The sequence below is a fragment of the Lipophrys pholis genome (genome assembly GCF_963383615.2).
Source record: "Lipophrys pholis genome assembly, chromosome: 1".
In the NCBI taxonomy this organism is placed as follows: Eukaryota; Metazoa; Chordata; class Actinopteri; order Blenniiformes; family Blenniidae; genus Lipophrys; species Lipophrys pholis.
In genome coordinates, this window is record NC_137635.1 from 41699751 (window position 1) to 41720308 (window position 20558).

At 44.6% G+C, this 20558-nt stretch overlaps 2 protein-coding genes across 5 annotated transcripts; one reads left to right on the forward strand and one right to left on the reverse strand.

Moving 5' to 3' along the window:
- The first annotated feature begins 1054 nt into the window (after positions 1-1054).
- On the forward strand, positions 1055-12172 carry LOC308110319 (serine/threonine-protein kinase tousled-like 1-B). 4 transcript variants are annotated; one of them, XR_013935382.1, is made up of 23 exons: positions 1168-1630; positions 3240-3361; positions 3847-3915; positions 4095-4133; positions 4264-4339; positions 4442-4485; positions 4574-4663; positions 4775-4855; positions 4966-5058; positions 5154-5264; positions 5969-6105; positions 6329-6520; positions 6609-6675; positions 6918-7015; positions 7437-7518; positions 7610-7701; positions 7809-7898; positions 8399-8568; positions 8657-8792; positions 8898-9009; positions 9211-9318; positions 10545-11226; positions 11445-12172. XR_013935382.1 is itself a non-coding variant. In XM_080464549.1 (22 exons), the coding sequence occupies exons 1-22, from the start codon at positions 1504-1506 to the stop codon at positions 10692-10694; spliced, it is 2286 nt and encodes a 761-aa protein (XP_080320675.1). In that variant the 5' UTR covers positions 1055-1503; the 3' UTR covers positions 10695-12171. The 4 variants fall into 4 exon arrangements, 2 of the variants coding, with proteins under 2 accessions (XP_080320675.1, XP_080320676.1); XM_080464549.1 differs by having other exon boundaries at positions 1055-1630; positions 10545-12171; XR_013935381.1 differs by lacking the exon at positions 4095-4133 and having other exon boundaries at positions 1092-1630; positions 11445-12171.
- An 849-nt stretch (positions 12173-13021) lies between these two features.
- On the reverse strand, positions 13022-18490 carry LOC308110338 (Golgi reassembly-stacking protein 2-like). The gene is made up of 10 exons (XM_080464578.1): positions 18313-18490; positions 17266-17346; positions 16806-17009; positions 16637-16723; positions 16418-16548; positions 15836-15968; positions 15229-15352; positions 15034-15138; positions 14518-14658; positions 13022-14302 (listed from the first exon to the last, which is right to left on the reverse strand). The coding sequence occupies exons 1-10, from the start codon at positions 18373-18375 to the stop codon at positions 14034-14036; spliced, it is 1338 nt and encodes a 445-aa protein (XP_080320704.1). The 5' UTR covers positions 18376-18490; the 3' UTR covers positions 13022-14033.
- Between the last annotated feature and the right edge of the window lie 2068 nt (positions 18491-20558).

The following is a 20558-nucleotide window of genomic DNA, read 5'->3' on the forward strand; positions in this document are numbered from 1 at the left end:
CTCCTCTTTGCCTGTCAAGTCTATTGCTGTTACCATGGAAACCATGTGACAAAAAAAAAAAAAGAGGTTACCATGGGCAGGTGCATATGAGGTGCAATGTGATCGTTTGTGCCTCCGTCTGTTGTCTGATGCAATGTTGCTGCAAGGGCAGCTGAAGTTTGACAGACAAAATACACCTTTCAATGTGTGTTTACTATTGATTTGGATTATATTCACATTAAAGTAGAGGGAACCCCCCCCCCAATATTAGAGGATAATATATTTAGTCCATGCAGGAGAGTGTGGCACCTCTTCATTGAGCTTAAGTGGTCAGGGTAGATCACAGTAAATTTATTCTGAAGCAAAATTAGAAAGATCTAGGCCAGACAGTTGACTGTTAAGCGTGTGTTGGCTTGTTCTACTGTACTGATGGGGACCCACATCTGATTGCACACTAACCTGTGGGGACCAGAATGGAGGTCTTCATTCAAGAAATCAATACATTGTGGTGAAGACATGTTTAGTGGTTAGGGTTAGGTTCAATCCAGGGTAAGGGCTAGTGTATGTCTGCAGGAACTGAATTGCTCAATGTCAACGCATTGTCCCCTTAAGGCATTTTGTGTGTGTGTGTGTACGTTTGTGCGCGCGTCTGTGTGTGTTGCCCTACAAGACAGCAGAGGCATTTTGATGCACTGCACCAAATTTGGAACAAAAGACCTTATAGCCCAGACCACATCACTATCCTCCCACCTGCACCCCTCCCCCTCCCTCCAAGACTGAAAAACAGCCGATCAAGACCACCTCTATACACAACTGACACGGTCTACCAAACTTACGACAACACGCCGCGCACACTGCCGAAGACGCACTGACTGCAGCGCGTGCACGTGCGCACTTATACACGCATTTGTTTAAATGCAGGCGCATGTAAGATACACACGTGTTTTGAGTTTTTATTTCTTTCTCCTCGAGCAGACACAAGAACTTTCGGCCATTTTTTGGAGGCGTTTGTTGTTTTCACCCGGACGAGCCGCTGTTCTGAGGTCGACTGCGCGCGGTGCCTCCCCGTGAACCCGGAGCTAGTGTGCAGGAGAGTGAAATGATCGCAGATCAGTGTCTGTGTCAGTGTCATGCCATCCTCATCCTCCTCCTCCTCCTCCTCCCTCCTCTTCCTCCCTCCAGCCTCGCGATAGCCTCGCCTACCAGAATCAAAGCTCCGCTCGCGAACTGGATGCTGCTGACAACAAGCGCGCGGTGCGGTCATCATGCAAAGGTTACATCGTATCCGTTTCAGCCGCGAGTCTCCACTGAAGCCGCTCCTCCGCGAGACCCGCGCGGCTCGCGACGTGCCCGGCGTGTAGCGACGCAAACGGACAACAACAACAGCAGCAACAACCAAAAACAACAACAACACGGACTGTTTAAGTCGACTCCGTTTGGCAGGTGTCAAACGATGAAGGCAGGCTCGGGATTTCCGCGGTGGGCGGTGTGCGCGCTGGCTCCTCTCGGCGGTAAAGTGGCTTCATGAGTGTCCAAAGTAACAGTGGAAGTGGTGGTGGAAGTTTGGAGGCGACGCCATCTTGGTCGCAGCTCTCCTCGTCCCCAACGATTTCTCAACAACACATAACGGCGACCGCAAAGAGCAAGGAAGGTACACATCAGCTCCGCCGCCGAGTGCACGACCCCCGACGCCGACGCCGCCGCCGCCGCGGCTCGTCTCGGTTCCTCCGCGGATTGTTCGGGCCGTGTCGAGCGAACGCTTGTTGAAGTAAAAAATGGATGTCAAGTTCAGTGATGCCGTGAATCGAAGCCAAACGTCAGCTGTCAGTTCAGTTGATGGCCAGTCTAAGTAGCAGCGGAGCTATCATGTTTGCACAAAGGCAGCGCGAGCTTCTTGTTTTTCTTTCGTCTCGCTGGCACTTTCACACGGGAGATTTGTTGCTGCTCGCCGCGATAACATTCTGTTTTTTGTGTCAGTTTGTGACATTTCGTGTCAACAGCTGCCAGTGGAGGGGTATTTAAAACACCCGTACATGCATCCATGAATGGATTGTAATTCACAGGCCGGGGGCTTTATTCTGATACTTCTTTTTTTTTTCTTTTTTTTTTTTTGCATGTGTTTTCCAGGATTTTACTCCTCTTGTATTCTGCATGTCATGTGATGAAACAGTGATGATAAGTGGCAGCAGTTGGTGTAATCGCACCCAAGTGTGTTAGTTGTACTACACACAGCATTATATTGGAAATATCCACGCAGCTATGGTGTTTACTTGGTTGCTCCAGCTTAAAACTGCGTTGTGATTACTGCACAGAAGGCATCTTTTAGGAATTAAATTCCTTCTTGTGATTCACAGCAGTGATATGGTAATAGACAGAAATAACAAAGTAATGTGAGGTCCCTGCTGTATTGATAAATGAACCCAAATCACTTTGTCCTCTGTCCTTAGATAACCTCTCACAGGCCTGCTGCTGTGCTCAGCCTTCCTCTGCTCCGGGGTTTTATAATGGCCATTATGCCTTTTAAGGCTAAACCCCCTTGCCAGAAGCTATGTAAAGATGACAGTCAGGAAATGTCCAATAAGGAAACAAACACTCGCAGCAGGGAGCGGAGGACCTGTGCTGATCTCTCCCTGGAAGCTGGTTGTTAAGGTCTAGTCGGGCAGTATGTTTGTGTAATTCTGTGCAAGTATTGTTTTCTGCATATTGTGGATCTGAGTCACAAGTGAGAGGTTTGCCACTCAGATATGTGGCAAATATGGTTACGTATGAATGTAATTTACATGTAAAACTGGGCTATACACATCCTGCACGAGGGGGCATTGACATTGAATCGCGTTGAAATCGGACACTCTGCATCTATTTTTTGTTTAATGATAACGTTGAAAGATTTACCTCGGTCAAAGTTGTTTTTGTTCTCAATCTCTGAGGCCACTGTTTAATTGGTGGGCGATTTGAGATTTCCACGTTGACAGGCCTAAGACATTTTTTTCTCAGTTAGAAGTGCAGCATCATTAATCTCTCTATGAAGTTTCATTTTGAAGCTCACTTTCCAGTTAAGTTAAATCTATATTTCTATTTTTACTCTTTAATCCTCTCCCCGACACGTCCTCTGTTCCCTTTTTCTTACACTCATTAAGATGTTTTCCAGTTATTCTTCCTACAGGAAGTCATTTTGCTCGAACTCCCTGTACGTGTCTGCTCGACGTAACGCCGATACTCTGAAGCTCGATAATATACTATGCTGAAATCCCTCACGCCAGGCCCCATGGAGGAGCTGCACAGCCTGGACCCCAGGAGGCAGGAGCTGCTGGAGGCCAGGTTCACCGGAGCTGTCAGCGGCAACACGGGAGGCAGCACTGGGAGCACCAGCGGAGGTGCCAAGGTAACACAGCCCACACAAACTACAGCCTCCATTTTGCGAGACGTCAGACACAGACGGTTGATCCAGGAGTTAAAAGGCCATGTGAACTCCTTGTCCATTAATTACACTTCATGTTGTTTTAAATTTTAAGAATTAGAAAGCTACATTTAGACAATCAAAGAAACCTTTGTGTGACTGATTCACAAACGGGTACAGGAGTGACTGAGCAGGATTGATGTGATGCCGGGAATATATGTATAAAAAAAAAAGAATGTGAAAGATAAATGGGACTGTTTCCCTGAATAGGATTGAGAGCCCCTGGGAATGTTTGTGTTGTGGAAAAGGGCCAAGTGACACACCTTAAAACTGAAAGTCTGGATTCCTATCAAACGTGGCAGACCAGAGGCCTACCGATTTACGCTCTGCCATGTCACCGGACTCGAATAGCGCCACACGCCCGCGCTGGCCTTTTTCCTGATTTCATTTGTCCTCTCTGCGCTGTTTAGGGTCTGGCCAATGAGTCCTCTAACCACAGCTACGGAAGCCTGGGCTCATCAAGTGACAAAGAGTCAGAGGTAAAACCTCCACGTTATTTCCATTTGTTTTAGGAAGGCAGGTTAAAAGCAGCAGTTGTTACACAGATAGGCAAGGCTTCTATACACATAGAAGCATGCCATATTGTGTGCACTTTTCCTTGCACGGCCCACTCTTCTTGTTGCCTCTACCTCCACCTCTCCCTCTCTTCTCTTCCTAGAACTCTGATTTGAAAAGAGGGAGCTCCCCTGCCTACTCAGTATGTACTCTCTCTCTCCCTGCTGCTCTTTCCTGCTGAACACCACAACTGAAACCTGCTTTGTTAGGTAAAACACAAGGGATTTATGCTTTTCTCCCCCCCCCCCCCCCCATTTCATATCGATTGTCAGACCCCAGAGAAGAAGCACTCCGAGTCGTCCAGAGGGAGGAAAAGGAAAGCTGATACGTATTCAGAGAGTAGTCAAGGTAATGTAGGCATCTATGTTAAAAAGTTTGATTCTGGAAAACATAAATTACTGATAATACTTATTAAAACATATTGTCCTTTTTTTGTTTTTATCTATACAGGAAAAACGTCTACACGTGGACCGAAGATCAGCGACTACTTTGATGTGAGTATTACAGGAACTACATCTGCTCCAGTATTTTATGATACCTGTCACATTGATATATGTACTGAAGATTATTATCTGCTGAAAGTTCCAGGGTGGAAATGGTTCCAGTCCAGTCCGAGGCCTCCCGACAGCTCGTCGCTCTCCGCAGAACTCTCACTCCGCCCCCGGCTCAATCGTAAGAGTTTCAGACGTAGATTGGCTAAATGTCGCTCTGGGATTTTTGAGAGTTCATTGGCATCAAGTAAACGTGTGTCTCTGTGCCTTTATTTGTGATATTGCGTCATAGATCCGGCAGAACAGCTCCTCTCCCACCAGTCTGTGTTTCGGGGATCACAACCCCAAAGCCTCCTCCAGCAAATGTGTCCAGGTAGCGTACCACACAGAATAAGCCACTTTGCTTAACATTCAAATGGTATCATTCAAGTGGTGTGCATCGTGTGCGTCTCTAAGCAATGCTTGCCTTTCTGGCTTTCTTAGACAGAACTGACAGGCCTGAAACTCGCTGCCCTGGAGAGCAATAAGAGTCTGGACCTGGAAAAGAAAGAAGGACGCATAGATGACCTGCTCAGGGTGAGTTAAGATGGTGCATTAAAGAACACATTGCAATTGTAGCACAGGGCATCTTACAAGTTTGATTGTGTATGTTGTCGTGTTGTGCTTATCAGGCTAACTGTGACCTGCGGAGACAAATCGACGAACAGCAGAAACTCCTGGAGAAATACAAGGAGAGACTCAACAAGTGCATCACCATGAGCAAGAAACTGCTCATAGAGAAGGTGGGGCTTCATATACATTCTAGTGCTTTATGTGGTCAATTTCAGGGATAGTTAAATATGTATATTTCACATTAGTCGTCATCATGTCTGTGGTAGACAGCAGTCAGAGCTTCCTGGAATTAAAGAAGAGCCTGAACAAAGGGGTTAAGTTATGAAAAAAAAAGATGTATAATTGTGTCATATTTAGAATAAATTCACTGCTTTACATTGTCGTCACACAACCTAAAATAATTAAACTCCTGTTTCTTTAAGAAATCACCAGAATTCCAAGCCGATTTCAGTGATTGTTGAGCTTTATTGAGCAAAAAGAAGGGACAGAGCAGTTCATGAAGATTTCAAGAACATACATCTGGTGTGAGTTAAACTCAACAGGCATTTCTTTGCAATAATAAGACCAATATCTTCTCGTGTTTTAGCTTTGCTCTAATGCACCGCTGCCAATAGAAAAAAACTCACATTTGGTTGGTATAATTTTGACTCTATTCACCAGCTGCCTGTTTTCTTTTGGTCTCCACCGATATGGGTTACGTACTGCATCACGGTATTCATGGTGAAAGCTATTGGACCTTTCTTATTGTTTAATTATACGCATGTAAAGCAGACAATGTTTTTCAGGGGTTTTTTTTTTGCACTCAATCATGTCATAGATTTGGGCTTGTTAGTGGATTTTTATTTCAACAACACTCATGCGTTTGTGTCCACAGAGCACACAGGAGAAGCAGTCCTGTCGTGAAAAGAGCATGCAGGATCGCCTTCGTCTCGGTCACTTCACCACCGTCCGACATGGAGCCTCATACACTGAGCAGTGGACTGACGGATACGCATTCCAAAACCTGATCAAGTGAGATATTGTCAACACATTCATATATCAAACTAAACTAAAACCGTCCTTTGTCGTGGACTGCCGACACTGTGTAGAATTGTGTTAAAGCGTGAGACATACAGTGACACTAAGTAAAATATCTTTGGACACTGGAAAATGAGAGAGAAGGGTGCTCATTGTCTGCTCTATTATTTGCCATATCATCCATTCGATCTCCTTGTTTGTGCCTTGCGCTCTCCAGGCAGCAGGAAGGCATCAACCAGCAGAGGGAGGACATAGAGCGACAGAGGAAGCTGCTGGCGAAGAGGAAGCCTCCGAATCCCGCCTCTCCCTCTCTCTCCGTGGCCTCCACATCCGAACCCAAGCAGCGCAAAACCAAGGTGGTCAACGGAAACGACTCCGACCCCTTCCTCAAGCCGTCGTTGCCCCAGCTGTGAGTGAAGTGACAGAAATACACGTTGTCAGTGGGAAAAGAACGTTTGAATGTGCTTGAGGGAGCTGACTCGCCCGTGTTTTGCCAGGCTGACCCTCGCTGAGTATCACGAGCAGGAGGAAATCTTCAAGCTTCGCCTCGGACACCTGAAAAAGGTGAGTGAGGAAAAAACATGGACCTCTGGTGTGAGATCACAAGCTTTAGTTCAGTGGGATGTCAGAGCTCACAGGTGAAGTTGTTTTCGCTCCAACCGGGCAACCCAGTAATTTCTGTTCATGTGAAATTTGTCAAACGGTCGGTGCATCAGAAGCTCCGAGCTGCTTCAGATATCGGCCTAACTGTCGGTGTCTATGTGAAAATGGTATCATGGACTCTCTTTGTTGTGGTGTGTGTCCAGGAGGAAGCTGAGATCCAAGCCGAGCTGGAGCGGTTGGAGCGGGTGAGGAACCTTCACATCAGAGAGCTGAAGAGGATAAACAATGAGGACAGCTCAGCGTGAGTGCACTTCACTGAACCTTCTCAGGCAAATAAGTTATACCGTCATAAATTTGAGGTCAAACCTTTATGGGTGTTTTCTCTAGGACAACCCTCTTCTCTAATGAGGCCTTGTGGGCCGGACTCGAGTCCATGTCTTCATGATTAGCAGCTTTGGCATGATTTGGCGTTCAGGAATCCGGTCATTTGTGTTGTAAAACAGGCTGGCATGACTCAAACGCCAACTTGAAATTCCTGAGCACCACGCCCTGGAAGCAGATAATTGAACAGCAGTTATAGCAGCGAAGTGGACACGAGATAAACATGATTCATAAAACGAGACAGCGAGCCCATCTCAGGGCCTTTTTAAGAAATTAACCAAACACTGGTTCATATTTGAAGTCTGAGCATTTCTGATTTTCGATGTGTGATCCTGACACAGATTTAAAGACCATCCCACTCTGAATGAGCGGTACCTCCTGCTGCACCTGCTGGGCAGAGGCGGCTTCAGTGAAGTTTACAAGGTATCGTCTGGATGTCTGCTTCTTCCCTCTATTGTCTGTCCCTTGTTCTTTGTGTAGAAGAAACAAACTGTGCTTTTCTATTCAACTGCAGGCTTTTGACCTGTTTGAGCAGCGTTACGCAGCTGTTAAAATCCACCAGCTCAACAAGAACTGGAGAGAGGAGAAAAAGGAGAACTACCACAAGTAGGTCTCCTCTCACAGACACACGCGCTCAAAAGTAAAAATGTAGATACGCGGAAAGAAAACGTTTTCCCGGCTTCCACTCTGCCATGACACTTCTTCCCTTTCAGGCATGCGTGCAGGGAGTACCGGATACACAAGCAGCTGGACCATCCCAGAATAGTCAAACTGTATGACTATTTTTCTCTGGATACTGACACGTGAGTGACCTCTGCCAGCTGATGGCCTGCTGGGTTCACGTATCCTGCTTTATGTTTCTCTCACTGCACCACTTGTCTTAACCGTTTGCATATAAGATGCAGATGCTCCAACCTGACGGCGAGTTCAAGGGAATGGCAGCGATTGTGACACACCCAGTCGCACGGTAGTGCGTATTTGTTCAAGTAAACACATCTAGCTGTTTGAAGTGTAAACATCTTGGACTCTCCTCGGTTTACACTAATTAACAAAGCTTTGCCTAAGTTGGATGCTTCAGTGAGGTTCACCCGGTAGCAGAAGGTCCTGACCCTGACTTCCATGTGGGGGAGGGGCAAGAACATGTCTCTTCTTAGGCTTTTGGTCTCTCCAGCTCCGAAGAAAACTGCATTATATTGAAGCAAAAGCAGTTTCAGCTTGTGTTGCGCAGGTTGCAGATACTGTTTAAATCCATCTGCTGAATTGGCTTCGCTGTATGTAACCGTATGTGTGTCTCTCTTGCCAGGTTTTGTACAGTGCTGGAGTTTTGTGAAGGAAATGATCTGGACTTCTACCTGAAGCAAAATAAGTTGATGTCGGAGAAAGAGGCCCGCTCTATTGTCATGCAGATTGTCAGCGCCTTGCGCTACCTCAACGAAATCAAACCTCCCATCATTCATTACGACCTCAAACCGGGTGGGTCACGGGTGGGAATCTGATTCGTCCTCCCCAGAGTTAAAACCCTCGTCACACATCTAAACATTTGTGTCCCTGGTTCCCACAGGTAACATCTTATTGGTGGACGGTACTGCATGTGGAGAAATCAAAATCACAGACTTTGGCCTATCCAAGATAATGGATGATGATAACTACGGTGTGGACGGGATGGACCTCACGTCACAGGGAGCAGGCACCTACTGGTGAGATTTACAGATTATCCAAACGTCTTTCCCTGCGAAACGAGCACAGAAAAGTCAGTGAGTCGTGTTAAACAAAGGTTTGTGTGTGTGTGTGTGTGTGTCCAGGTATCTCCCTCCAGAGTGTTTTGTGGTGGGAAAGGAGCCACCAAAGATCTCCAACAAGGTGGATGTCTGGTCTGTGGGAGTGATTTTTTTCCAGTGCCTCTATGGACGCAAGGTACAACACTGACAACGCCACATGTTGCATAATGAATGATCCCAGTGACCGTGTTTAGGTCGGGGGGGGGGGTGGGGGTGGGGTTAAATGCAAAGGAGACACACGGGACAGATACAAATGTTTTCCTTCTCATTTCTAACTGCAGCAATTAAGACAACAGACGTAAAGTGATTTTGTGTTTTGTTTTGGTTTTTTTTCCAGCCGTTTGGTCACAATCAGTCGCAGCAGGACATCCTCCAGGAAAACACCATCCTCAAAGCCACAGAGGTCCAGTTCCCAGCAAAGCCACAGGCCAGCACAGAGGCCAAGGTAACCCTTTTCTCTCATGCAGGATGCGTTTCCAATTTCGCCGGACTTCTCTAATTGGTCAAGTAGGATGTTGTCAGTAAAACTGATGCTCCGTTGTCCGTTACACAAAGACACTAGTCTGAACTTAAAACGCACTATCTAAAAGTGAGGGTGGTACCAACGATTTGTGCTGCAGCTGCTGGAAATCAAACGCATTGAAACACACGGCCCATTGATGCAGTAATAACTGCAATCTTTTGGCAGGTGCTGCCTTTCCGATGTGTGTTTGATTGATTTATGTACACTGCAATGTGTAAGTTGCACACACAGAAGTAGGTGATTCAAGAAAGTGATGGTTGGGTAAAATGGATCTAACCTTCTATATAAATATCCTCATGCAGTAAACGCTCTCTAAATTTAACATCAATATTTATTGATTCCTCAAGTCTGTTTTGGGCACAGGTAACTCGATACCTGAATCCATTTGGCTTTTTAACACTCGTGCTGCATCCCGGAACGGAAACAATCACATTAAGCTCATCCTGATACAGCCAATAATCATTTTAGGGTATTCAACAAATATTCACCTCAAGCCGTGTTCACAGTGCGTGATTACCTGAAAAGATACCATCCTGTCCCTTTCTTACACATGATCTTCCCTGAAATAACTGTTTATCAATGAAAGGAGTGAAATGATTGTCTTGGTCACTCATTTATTGAATTTTGAAAACCTAAAATATCCCAGTTTTGGTTATCTGGAGCTGACGACCTCCAGTTCACTCTTAAATGAGCAAAGACTGTGCACGTGGCTTATAAGTCATTGTTTTTTGACGTCTTGAGGTTGACACATTGCACTGCTTTCATTGGGTTCCGCTCCACACATCGTTTTACCCGCTCCTACTAAAGCGGCAGCAGTTTTCACGACACCAGTGAAAAGTAAAGTTTTACTCGGGGTGTTAATGTTTCCCCGCAGTCGTCGGTTTGGAACTGCAGTCACATGTCACGACACGCTCAACCAGCCATGTCAGCCGTAATGTGCTGTAAGGAAAACGTTAATCTCTCCCTGTCCACGTATCAAAGTGTTAAAGACGCCGAAGAGCTGCTCCCAGTGGCGGCCGTGCACTCTTCGAACGCCACTGGTCCGCGATGAGTCATGTAAAGGACACGGAGACTGCTGAGCTGGTTAAAACGCAGCATAATCCGTGCCCTTAATTTACTTCATTCTGTCTTTCTCCGCGGCTCTGCAGGCGTTTATCCGGCGCTGTCTGGCCTACCGGAAGGAGGACAGGTTCGACGTTCACCAGCTGTGCTCGGACACCTACCTCCTCCCTCACATGAGACGTTCAAACTCCGCCGGCTCCCTGCAGCCTTCCGCCTCGTCCCTGCCCGCCTATTGACTGACGCGACCGACTCAACCCCCGTGGCAGGAATTACCCAAATCAGAGGAATATAGATGTGGATTTTTTTTTTCTTTTTTTTTTTTTCCCCCTTTTTCTTCCTTTGACCTGAGTTGCTCCCAAAATGGTTGGATAAGTGAGCAGCAGAACAGAGTTAAAGAAAATAAAAAAATAAACGAAAAGGAAGGAAAACGGCAAAATGACGTGGAAGGAGAAGCCTGAAGAGAAATGGGTGCAGAGAAAAGAAGATGGTGGAAGTTTCTGGAATGTGCTTTTTGGACTGAATTAACTTCTTAGGAGACGTTACAGCAGTATAGAACCTCCTAGATGCTCTTGTCCAAGCCCGCCCCTTGTAGCTCCACACTCATCCACATCCACATGAACACGTGCGCGTCGTCGGGCGCCTCCCGGGCCGACGAGGGGATCGTCTAAACAAAAAAGCCTTCGGAGGGAAGCCGGCAGCGAGCGGGAGGGACGCAGAGCCCAGACGTCACATAGTGACTACCTGAAGTCAGAAGGCAGGAAGTGATGGGTACAACACATTGAGTTCATTGTTGTAGCCTCTCGTTTTAAAAGTGATCTGGTGACCTTGAATAGACTTGGTTTGAAAAAGGAAAAAAAACAAACCAGATAGAATTTCTGGGATTGATTTGCACTTCTGATCCAGATCACATCCACACGGTCCCAGAGTTTAGCATGAAGTACCAGTGTGGGCTCCTTCTTCTCCTCACTTTTTTTTTTTTTTGTTAGGTTACAAAGCAATTCAGGTCTCCAGAAGGTGGATCTGCCCGTCTGTCTTAATCCATCGTTGGTGAGGTTTCAGGATGTTGCAGTGCCATGCGCCCGTTGATGTTTCCATTATCCCGCCGGAGGGGAAGAGGACTTTTAACTATTAGAAGCTCCATCAGCTGTTACTGTAGTGCATACGCCTTCTTTGGGCTGCAGGATTCGTTGTACATTCTTATGTGCAGGAGACATTACATTAGCAAATATATAATGACGAGGCTTTTCCTTGCTTGTCTGTGTCTCTGATTCATTTATTTGTGTCTCCTCCTGAAAGCTGATCTCAGTTTGCTGCTATAAATGTTGCTTTTAGTTTGTGAATGATTCTCACCTCGCCTGCGTGTGTGCTTAAACTCCCAGAGCATCTTCTTTTTTTTCTTTTTTTTTCCCGGGGGGTGGAGGTGGGGGACCGACACCTGCTGTGCCGTTCGAGGCAATGCAACACATTCTTCTTTCACCACCTTCTTTTGTCTGTGTTGGTTTCTTTTTTTTTTTTTTTCTTTTAATAAGCTTTATTTGTTTATGTTTGTGGGAAAAGTCTAACAAATATGATGCGGGGCAAAGTCCCAGCGCTGTTTAGTGAGGATCGGTCTCCCTGCCAGTAGAAGTGGGTTTATGCAGCGTGATTTACTGCACCTAGAAGTCAAATGCTAAATCCTAATGTTGTCATCCTGTAAATAAACCACTTACCTGTATGCTGTTGTGACATTTTAAGCCCTTTAGACGCTTGATTGTGGACAGGACCACAAGTAAATATTCCTTCACAAGAAACCAGAAACTCGAGGAAAGGCGTCGCAACCTCCGCTGCTTAAAAACATAAGCCACGTTTGATTTTGTCGTGACGCAACGGCGAAAGGCTTTAAACCAGGACGTAGTTCCAGCAACTCGAGGAAGGGAGGAAATTGCGATCACAAGTATATTTCGATGCGTCTTCGCTTACCGCTCGAGCGAATCACAATAAGCAGGAAAATAGTATCAGAAGTAAGCGGAGGCGTCGGCAAGGGGCGCCGAGAGCTCAGTAAAGATTGCTTTACAGGGATTAATTTGTGCAGTGTGACCCATACGTCCCACTGAGGGTTATGCAACGTTCTCAGGAGTGTGAAACAGACAAGTGCGGTGACGGGCACACCGGATGCTTTAATGATTCCAACACGCTGCAGTCGTGACTAGGTTTTCCAACTGTAGCTCACTTTGTCATATTTTTTTTTTACCAGTTTGTTTAAACCGCACAGGATCACTTTCCCCGTCGGCTGTGATGTGAATGAAAGCCAAACAATTTCAATAGCAGCAGTCCTTTGATGCAGTCAGAATTTGACTGAAATTGCAGCCGTTTGAAATGTTTTAGAAGGTGCAGCATGTCATCTTCTGCCAGTGTTTTGGCAGCTTCCTATGAAGTTGGCAAACACCAGGAGCTCTGAAAATTCTATGTTGCAGTTGTGTTTGTTTACCTGGCTCATTTTCTAAAGGACTCCTTGCTAAAATGGTCATTTAAAAGAAAAAAAGTTAAAATGTACTGTAAAACAGACTACACAAACACAGCGTGTAAAATTAATTTGGCTTTATTGCTCTCTATGCATACTGTTACTCTGACACCTTGTGGCTGAACTGCAGCTCAGACGCTTTCAGTTCGACTCCGCCAGGAGATGTGCCGCGTCTTTCATAACCTCGCACCCTTTTCTTCTTCTTCCCACGACAGCAAGCGCGCACCTTGCTCAGTAGCTCGTGAACATGTAAACCTCGATTTCTTCTGGCTGCTGTTTATGATACGAGTTCTGGATACACATGGAGATATACGAAGGGACTAATCCGCTCAAAACACAAAAGATGGTGCAAAATAATGTCAAATCGTTCATTGGGTGGAAACGCTCATACAGGAACTTCAACAGATATTTATACAAGTAAATCAATCTATTGGTCAAGGCAAGCCTATTAACTAATAATGAAAAAGTTACATGACAAAGCTTAAAAGAAAAACATTTAACAGAATGGATTTATGTTTTAACTCATACAGAAGAAGTGCATTATTCTTTTCATCTGTTAAGACATCTGGTCTCTAATGTCTTCCAGTATGACCTCAAAAAGACTTCTACACCGGATTACTGATCGGCAGTTTGACCGGGGGATTCTATCAATTTTATCATCCAGATCGGTTTACATACACTGGCTTTATACATGTAAAAAAAAAAAAAACTGAAACAGACATTTTCCAGATCAGAAAGGGGAATATCCTAAGAAAGGTCTCTGCAGAAGTGTGAAGCAAACTACAGGTGGAAGAGTAGACCTCGTCTTCCTCATACAGTAGCTTGGGCAAGCTGCAGTGCTGCCAGTTCCTCTGCAGTGTGACAATCTGACACCACAGACACGTCCGTCCTCCATTCTTCATCGCTGCACACGCGCTGCATCATCTGGAGCATGCTCACCTCTGGATTGATGCATCTGCCTGCGTGTCCCTCTTGGCCAAATAAATAGAAAAACACAAAGAAAGACAGATGGGGAGGAAAGAGAGAAACCAGGTTTGTTGTAGTTTAATGGCCAGAGGACTCTTCTCTCCCCACGTTAGGAGGACGTTAGTGACGTTCCCGTCGTGGCCGCCGAGTCGCTGACGTTTGTGGAGACGGCTTCGGTCGGGGTTACAGTGGCGTCATCGGCTGCTGCCGTGTCGGCAACGGCCGCCGCCGTGACTGTGACCGATGCCTGAGGGGCAGCGGTGGAGGTGAGCAGGAGGGGATCCACCACCTGGGGGAGGAAAGGCAGCATGGTGGGCAGGGGGGGCAACGGGGCCAGACCAGGCAGGTTCAGAGGCGGGAGTGAAGCCAGAGGAGGAACTGGAGAAGAGAGGCGCACAAATTAGAGGAAAATAGTATCAGACCTTTCATTCATGATCATTTGCCAAAAGTTTGAAGGCTAAAGTTTCTCTTGAGTCGGTCCAAACGAAGACTACTGGGTATCATCAATAGATGGTTCCTCATGTGTGATCTACATGTAACCTAAACCTCAGTATGGAGTAATGTGTTATACACCGTACTGGGATGTGGCTCACCTGTTCCTACTGCTGGTGGGAGAGTGCTGGTTCCTGCTAGTGACACAGCACTGAGGTCTGGGAGTGGCAGATTCAGGTTCAGGTTGGGAAGGTTGGGGAGGTTAGGGAGTGGAGGTAATCTCGCTGGGAGGGGCATCAGACCTGAAAGCACATAGAACACAAAAAAATTGAATGTCCGTGCCAGTCTTTTTTTTTTTTTTTTATCAAACTGGAACGTTTTCAACTTTTGTGCTGTTTACACAGCTCTGAAAAGAAGGTATGAATGTATTCATTAAATAGTGATCAAAGGTTGTCAGCAGTACATGGTAACACAGGTTAAAGAGTGTACAGTACATAAATACTCATTACTGACATGTTTGGCCTTTTGTTAAATATTAATACGAATGAAGCCTCAGAAATCTGTAGAGACTTCGCTGTGTCACTACTGAGGTGTTTCCTCATGTATTTTGCTTAAAGCTGATTGGCTCAGTCAACAAATCAATGGCATTTGCTGGACCAATGGGAAAACCCCCCCACCTGGTATCGTAGTGGCCGGGTTGAAGCCGGCGGCGGCCGGATTCAGTGGAGTGAGGGGGGTGAGAGGACTGGTGGAGGATGGGAGCAGTGGTACTGTGGGCAACCCTGGAGAGGAGGGAGGAAACCATTGCACATGTTCAAGTGGCGATCCTCTTCCCAAACACAGACACTGTGATGAATGTTAAGGACACATACCAGTCTGCAGTTCACTGGGCATGGTGGGCGCGGCAGAGCTGATTGACAGGTTAGCAAGTGTATCTTCAAGGCCAGAGGGGACAGCGGGGGCGGAAGGGGGTGGGGTCACTGCTGAAAGCTGCACCTGAACAAGTGGGAGAGAGGTGGAGGAAAAAAAAAAAAAGATGGTGGTATCAAATGGACAAGGTCACATTCATCGGAACGTGCAATTAACTCTCATGGTAAAAAAAAAAAACAACAAAAAAACATTGTCTCCCCAGCATGCTTTGCTGCATACATAGTGAGGATCTTTGCTCTCATGAAGAATTTGAACAGCTCTGGGAAAAAAAAGACAAGACTAAAACTTTCTTCAATGCCGCGTCAACTCACACTTTGCATACTGATGGTAAAGTTCGGCAGATGCAGTGTGTGTTAAGAACAAAAGACTCAAGTTTTCAGGGTCACAGAGTGAGAAACGGCTGCGAGACTACTAATTATGTTCAGGAAATACATTCACATTCAAGCAGCATTTAAGGACTATTTTTGTGATCATTAGTTTACTGCGAGTTGAGCGGTGATGTGAAGGGAGGGTATTTAATAAGTATACAGAGCGTGTGTCTGTCCTTACCTCTGTGAATCCGTCCTTCAGCGGACTGATGGGCTCACCGCAAGAGTTTCCAGGGAAGACGATCTTCTTTCCTTCCTCAAAAGGCCGAGTGGGAATCCTGTGGAGGTATCCGTATCCAATCCCGCACCCAAGACTGGAAGAAATTTTTTTTAAATAAATAAAAACACACACACAATTTCAAATAGCGAAACAAAAACTACAAACTGACCATTTATTCCTGATTCTAGACCACTGACATTTTACTTCTGAAAAAATGAATTCAAAGATTTTTTTTTTTTTTTTAAAGAAAGAATGAATGAACTTCTTCACACAAGTCTGGCAATGTGATCTTTATCTGCCAGGATTTGGAGGAAAAAAAAAAAGAAAACGGTTTTACGTAAATCATAAAAAACATGGACACTGATGTAGTTTGATTCCAAATAAACAAAACGCAACTCCAGTCATAATGACAAAAAAAAAAAAAACATTCCTCTTCACGAAGCGCCACAGAAAATGATGCTATAATGAGATGTAAACAATTTCTTTAATAGCTGCTTAACACCGCAGGTCTCGTCCAGAGGGGAGAAAAAGAGTGTGAATTACCTGCCCTCTCCTCCCCAGGCACTGTTGGGTGTAATGACCACTTCTCTGCAGTTGTCTGTGTCAGTGTTGTACACGTAGAGCTTCAGGCCCTTCCCCTCGTGGCTCTCTATCAGAGAGAACAGGTCCTCGGACTGGGGATGATCAGAATGATGAAGAAGGGGACGTACGGCCATCAGGTGAACTAAACAGTAGCAGCATTCAGAAGAGCCGATAACTCACCTCATTCATCACAGTGTCTGCTCCGATGATGTAGTCGGTGTGCGGCCGCAGGCCTGCGAGGGCTGCTGGAGAGTTGGGCTCCACCTCCTGTTGCACAGAGTGAACAAACCACTGCTGGACCACATGAATAAAGACGAGATACTGCTGATGCTCCGGTTTGGCTACCTACCAGTACGTGCCAAACATTTTCATTGGCTCCCTCAAAACTGCAGAAGCGAATCGAGACGCCAAGCAGGCCCTGCCCCCCCCACATGGTACTGGGTGTGACCGTGGACTCCCGCAGCTCCAGGGTCTTTGAGGAGTAAACCAGCATCTTGACTGGTTTCTCCACGCTGGCCTTGAGCAAGTCCTTCAAAGTGTCATTGTCCTTATTCTGAGAAAGAGAGAAAAGCAGGGGATGAGATCAAGAAAAAAAGCTGCCTTCACCGTGAGGCTGCATCATATGATATCAACATTCATAATAAACGTCTGGATGAAATTCGGTCCAATAAGAGAAAAAGCACTGTTATCTGGAGAAAACCTTATCATCACATACTTGAATTTGTCTTTAAGTCATATCCTGATCGCTATACTCAATATCATTGGCAAGTAATATATTCAGCCACCATGTTTACTTCTACTTAACCCACCAGTCTGGTGTTGTTGATGGAGACGATGAAGTCAAAAAAAGGCTCCAGTCCGGCTCGGTGTCCAGGTGAATTCTCCTGAACCTGCATGAAGAGAGACGCTTGGTAAGTGACACTATTGAATGCTGGACTGATGGCATGTCAGCACTACGTTTGGGGCGGCAAGCTTTCCCAAAGCAGGTGTGTCAGGGTAAGCTTCGACCTTGAGTGTGAGTTGCAAAGGTATGCAATCACAAGTAAAACTGAGGTGGCGGTAACAATTACAAAACACATTAGTGTAACGCAAGTTCTTAATTTTTAGGGTATTTTATTCCACTGTATGCTATTTTACACAACTCATCCTTCTCTTTTACTGTGTGCAACTACAGTTTGAATTAATATCAAAACCACCTGCTTATTAATCACCTTAAGAAGAAAAATACCTCATTTATATCTAAACCTGTTTGCTATGTCATTTCTATATGAACATATCGGTTGGTCTGAAAAGTGCTCGATACGTTAGAACGATAAATTAAATAAGCGCCAGTGGTTTTTAATGGTTTTGCTTGAGTGTTTTTAAAAACAGTACCTGGTTGTGATCAAGTACAATTCATATAACAGTGGCACACATTTGCAGTACTAACAATGAATGTCAGTCAGCAAATCAATATTTACAAGCTTTAAAAAGATACTAAGAGGCGTATTCACAGTGGTTACCAGTAATCGACCGTTTTCTGGATGAATGTGATTAAACAGGACCAAGAGGCGCACCATCACAGACTGGTAATGGAGGTAGTGAACAGGCTTAGCAGCTGTCATTCACTTAAGTAGCTCCAGCAAGCAACACCAGAGCTACGGCTGCACGGCTGCAGACAGGAAGAACCCGCCGCTGGTCAAAAACGCAGGTAAAACATTAGTTATGACAGAAACAGCCAGCTCATCGCAGGCTCTCCTGGAGGCCACAGCGGGCATCCCCGGCCTCAAGGAGCGGGCATCCCCGGCCTCTAGTCCACAGAGCCCGGCGAAGCTATGCTAACGCTAACGAATAGTCTGCCGGGGCTAAACGCTTACCCGGAGGACGTGGTAGCCCTCGGAGCCTCCTCCCGGTATCTCCACACTCTGCGAGCCACCCATGGTGTCGCTCTTCTTCAGCCCTTTGGGTGTTTTAACGGCGCGTCGTCCCTCCGGAGAGCAGAGTTACCTGAACACACCGGGTACACGTCGCCAGATGACGAGCAGGCCGGTGCGCATGCGCCGTTACGTGGCAGGAAATAACGCCTTTTCCCAGACCTTCACATTCCTGACGCTTCTCCAAAAGATCACTTTTATCAGAATTAAGGCCAAAACCGGCACAGATTGTGCACTTTTAACCGTACAGACACGTCAACATACACAAAATAGAAAATGCCATTCAACAGAACAGTGTCAATACATATGGATTTATTATGATTATTAACAGAATAGAGAGAAATGTCAGATATATAGAAAAGAAAAGAAAAGAAAAGAAAAGAAAAGAAAAGAAAAGAAAAGAAAACTGTATATATTATTACCTCCATACGGGAAATTCAAGGTGTCAACAACAACAACAACAACAACAACAATAATAATAATAATAATAATAATAATAATAATAATAATAATAATAATAATAAAATCCCAGCAAACAAAAGTGAAACTCGTTTTCATACCTTTTAACACACATGCATGTAGAGGTCAGAGGTTAAAACAAACAAGATAGAATAAAATGCCCTTAAAGCTCAAAAAGGAGCCAATACATGGAATTAATAACAGAAAATACTTAACATTGTCAAAACAGAAGTGACAACACCAAACGAGGGGGGTTAACATTTTCATACACCTGATATCGTTATCATAAAAAATATTAACAATATCCAAAACATAGGAAGAAAATACGATTTACTGCTGGAGTGGTAATACATATAGTCATTGGTATATTATCAAAAAGGAGAGAAGCTGTTTGTGTTAAAACACAAGAATGTAACATTAAACATGAGAAAAGATGGGGGAAGATGTGTCAGGACACTACCAGAAATAACTTTGCACAACTTGAATCAACTGTTTCTGCTACTACTCTTTTTTTAATTATTATTATTTGGGATCAATTAAAAAAAAAACTATCTGTGGTTAAAATATGCAGTCTTACTGACTCATACTAGTAGTACAACCTCAAGAAGTAACTACCTGAGTCAGGTGCAACTATGCTTTGTTTTAGAAACTTTTGATTTCAGTTACATTAATTATAAGTTGTGTAAGTTAGTAGTCAAGTTACAACCTGAAAATAAATGTTGGAGGTTGTCAATTAAGCATGAAGTATACATGCAATCAAACCTTTTTCATAAGCTTCACATTGTTCACTTCAATGTAGAATCTTCAAATTTATAAACTCACACATAATGTAACTATTTAGATTTATTCACAAATTATTCATTTCAATGAATAACAACAGCCTCGCTGACTCAGGCCAAACACACGGCATATATGCAAAGTAAATCTATACCAAAATCTAAGCAAAAATTTGTTATTAAATAATCGGACACAAAATAACACCAGGTTAATGTTTATTGTACATATTCCACTGGGCTTTTTCCAACGTAATAACTAGTGGCTCTACTTGTATGCAATCTAGTGTGGGCTGTAAACAGGCATCTTTTACACTCAAAGCTATTTAAGTCTTGTGGTACTGAAGTGTGGGGTGTATGTAATGTCGCTTTTCTTTTCACTCAGGACCCATGGGAGCCAGAGGGTAAAGCTTTTAAAAGCATTAGGAGAGAGTGCTTTACAATTTCAACAGATAGTATGGTTCTCTGTACACTGTTACCCCAGTCACATACTTAAAAGTCGCATATGTGACATTCGTTTTACAACCAGAAATGCCTGAAACTGCAGTGGAGATAAGGTCTGTGTGATGTTGTCAGACAAGTTTGTATGCAGTCTAAAACCCCCTCATTGGAACTGTAAGTCCTGAAATTGTGCCTTAGTGACCAGATTAGCCAGTAAATAACGTTTGGTTTCTTACAAGTAGTTTAATATTTACACGCTATCATATTTTCTTTGTTAAATAAATGAAATCTATATACTGATCCTACTTAGTTCAGCTTTACTCAAAATTTAAATCAAACTGAATATTTCCGGGGTGCATTGAAAATTTCGGAAAAATATATGCTAAGATGATGTTTTTAATTACTCTGGTGCCCAACAGAACTTAACTGATGCCCTTTTCAATCTGTTCTCTGATACCTTCTAACCTCCAAATAGTACCTATTTTCCTAATTTTTTTTTTCCCCGAAAAACATCAA

Bases quoted from the DNA above. Each gene is read 5' to 3' on its own strand.
- LOC308110319 (XM_080464549.1), top strand. From the start codon at position 1,504: ATGAGTGTCCAAAGTAACAGTGGAAGTGGTGGTGGAAGTTTGGAGGCG. The intron at 3,916-4,094 runs GTAAAACCTCCA...TTCTCTTCCTAG, and splicing joins CAAGTGACAAAGAGTCAGAG to AACTCTGATTTGAAAAGAGG. The intron at 6,106-6,328 runs GTGAGATATTGT...TGCGCTCTCCAG, and splicing joins GCATTCCAAAACCTGATCAA to GCAGCAGGAAGGCATCAACC.
- LOC308110338 (XM_080464578.1), bottom strand. From the start codon at position 18,375: ATGGGTGGCTCGCAGAGTGTGGAGATACCGGGAGGAGGCTCCGAGGGC. The intron at 15,969-16,417 runs GTAATTCACACT...AATTTCTTCCAG, and splicing joins GCCTGGGGAGGAGAGGGCAG to TCTTGGGTGCGGGATTGGAT. The intron at 14,659-15,033 runs GTGGGGGGGTTT...ATGTGCTTTCAG, and splicing joins CCCGGCCACTACGATACCAG to GTCTGATGCCCCTCCCAGCG.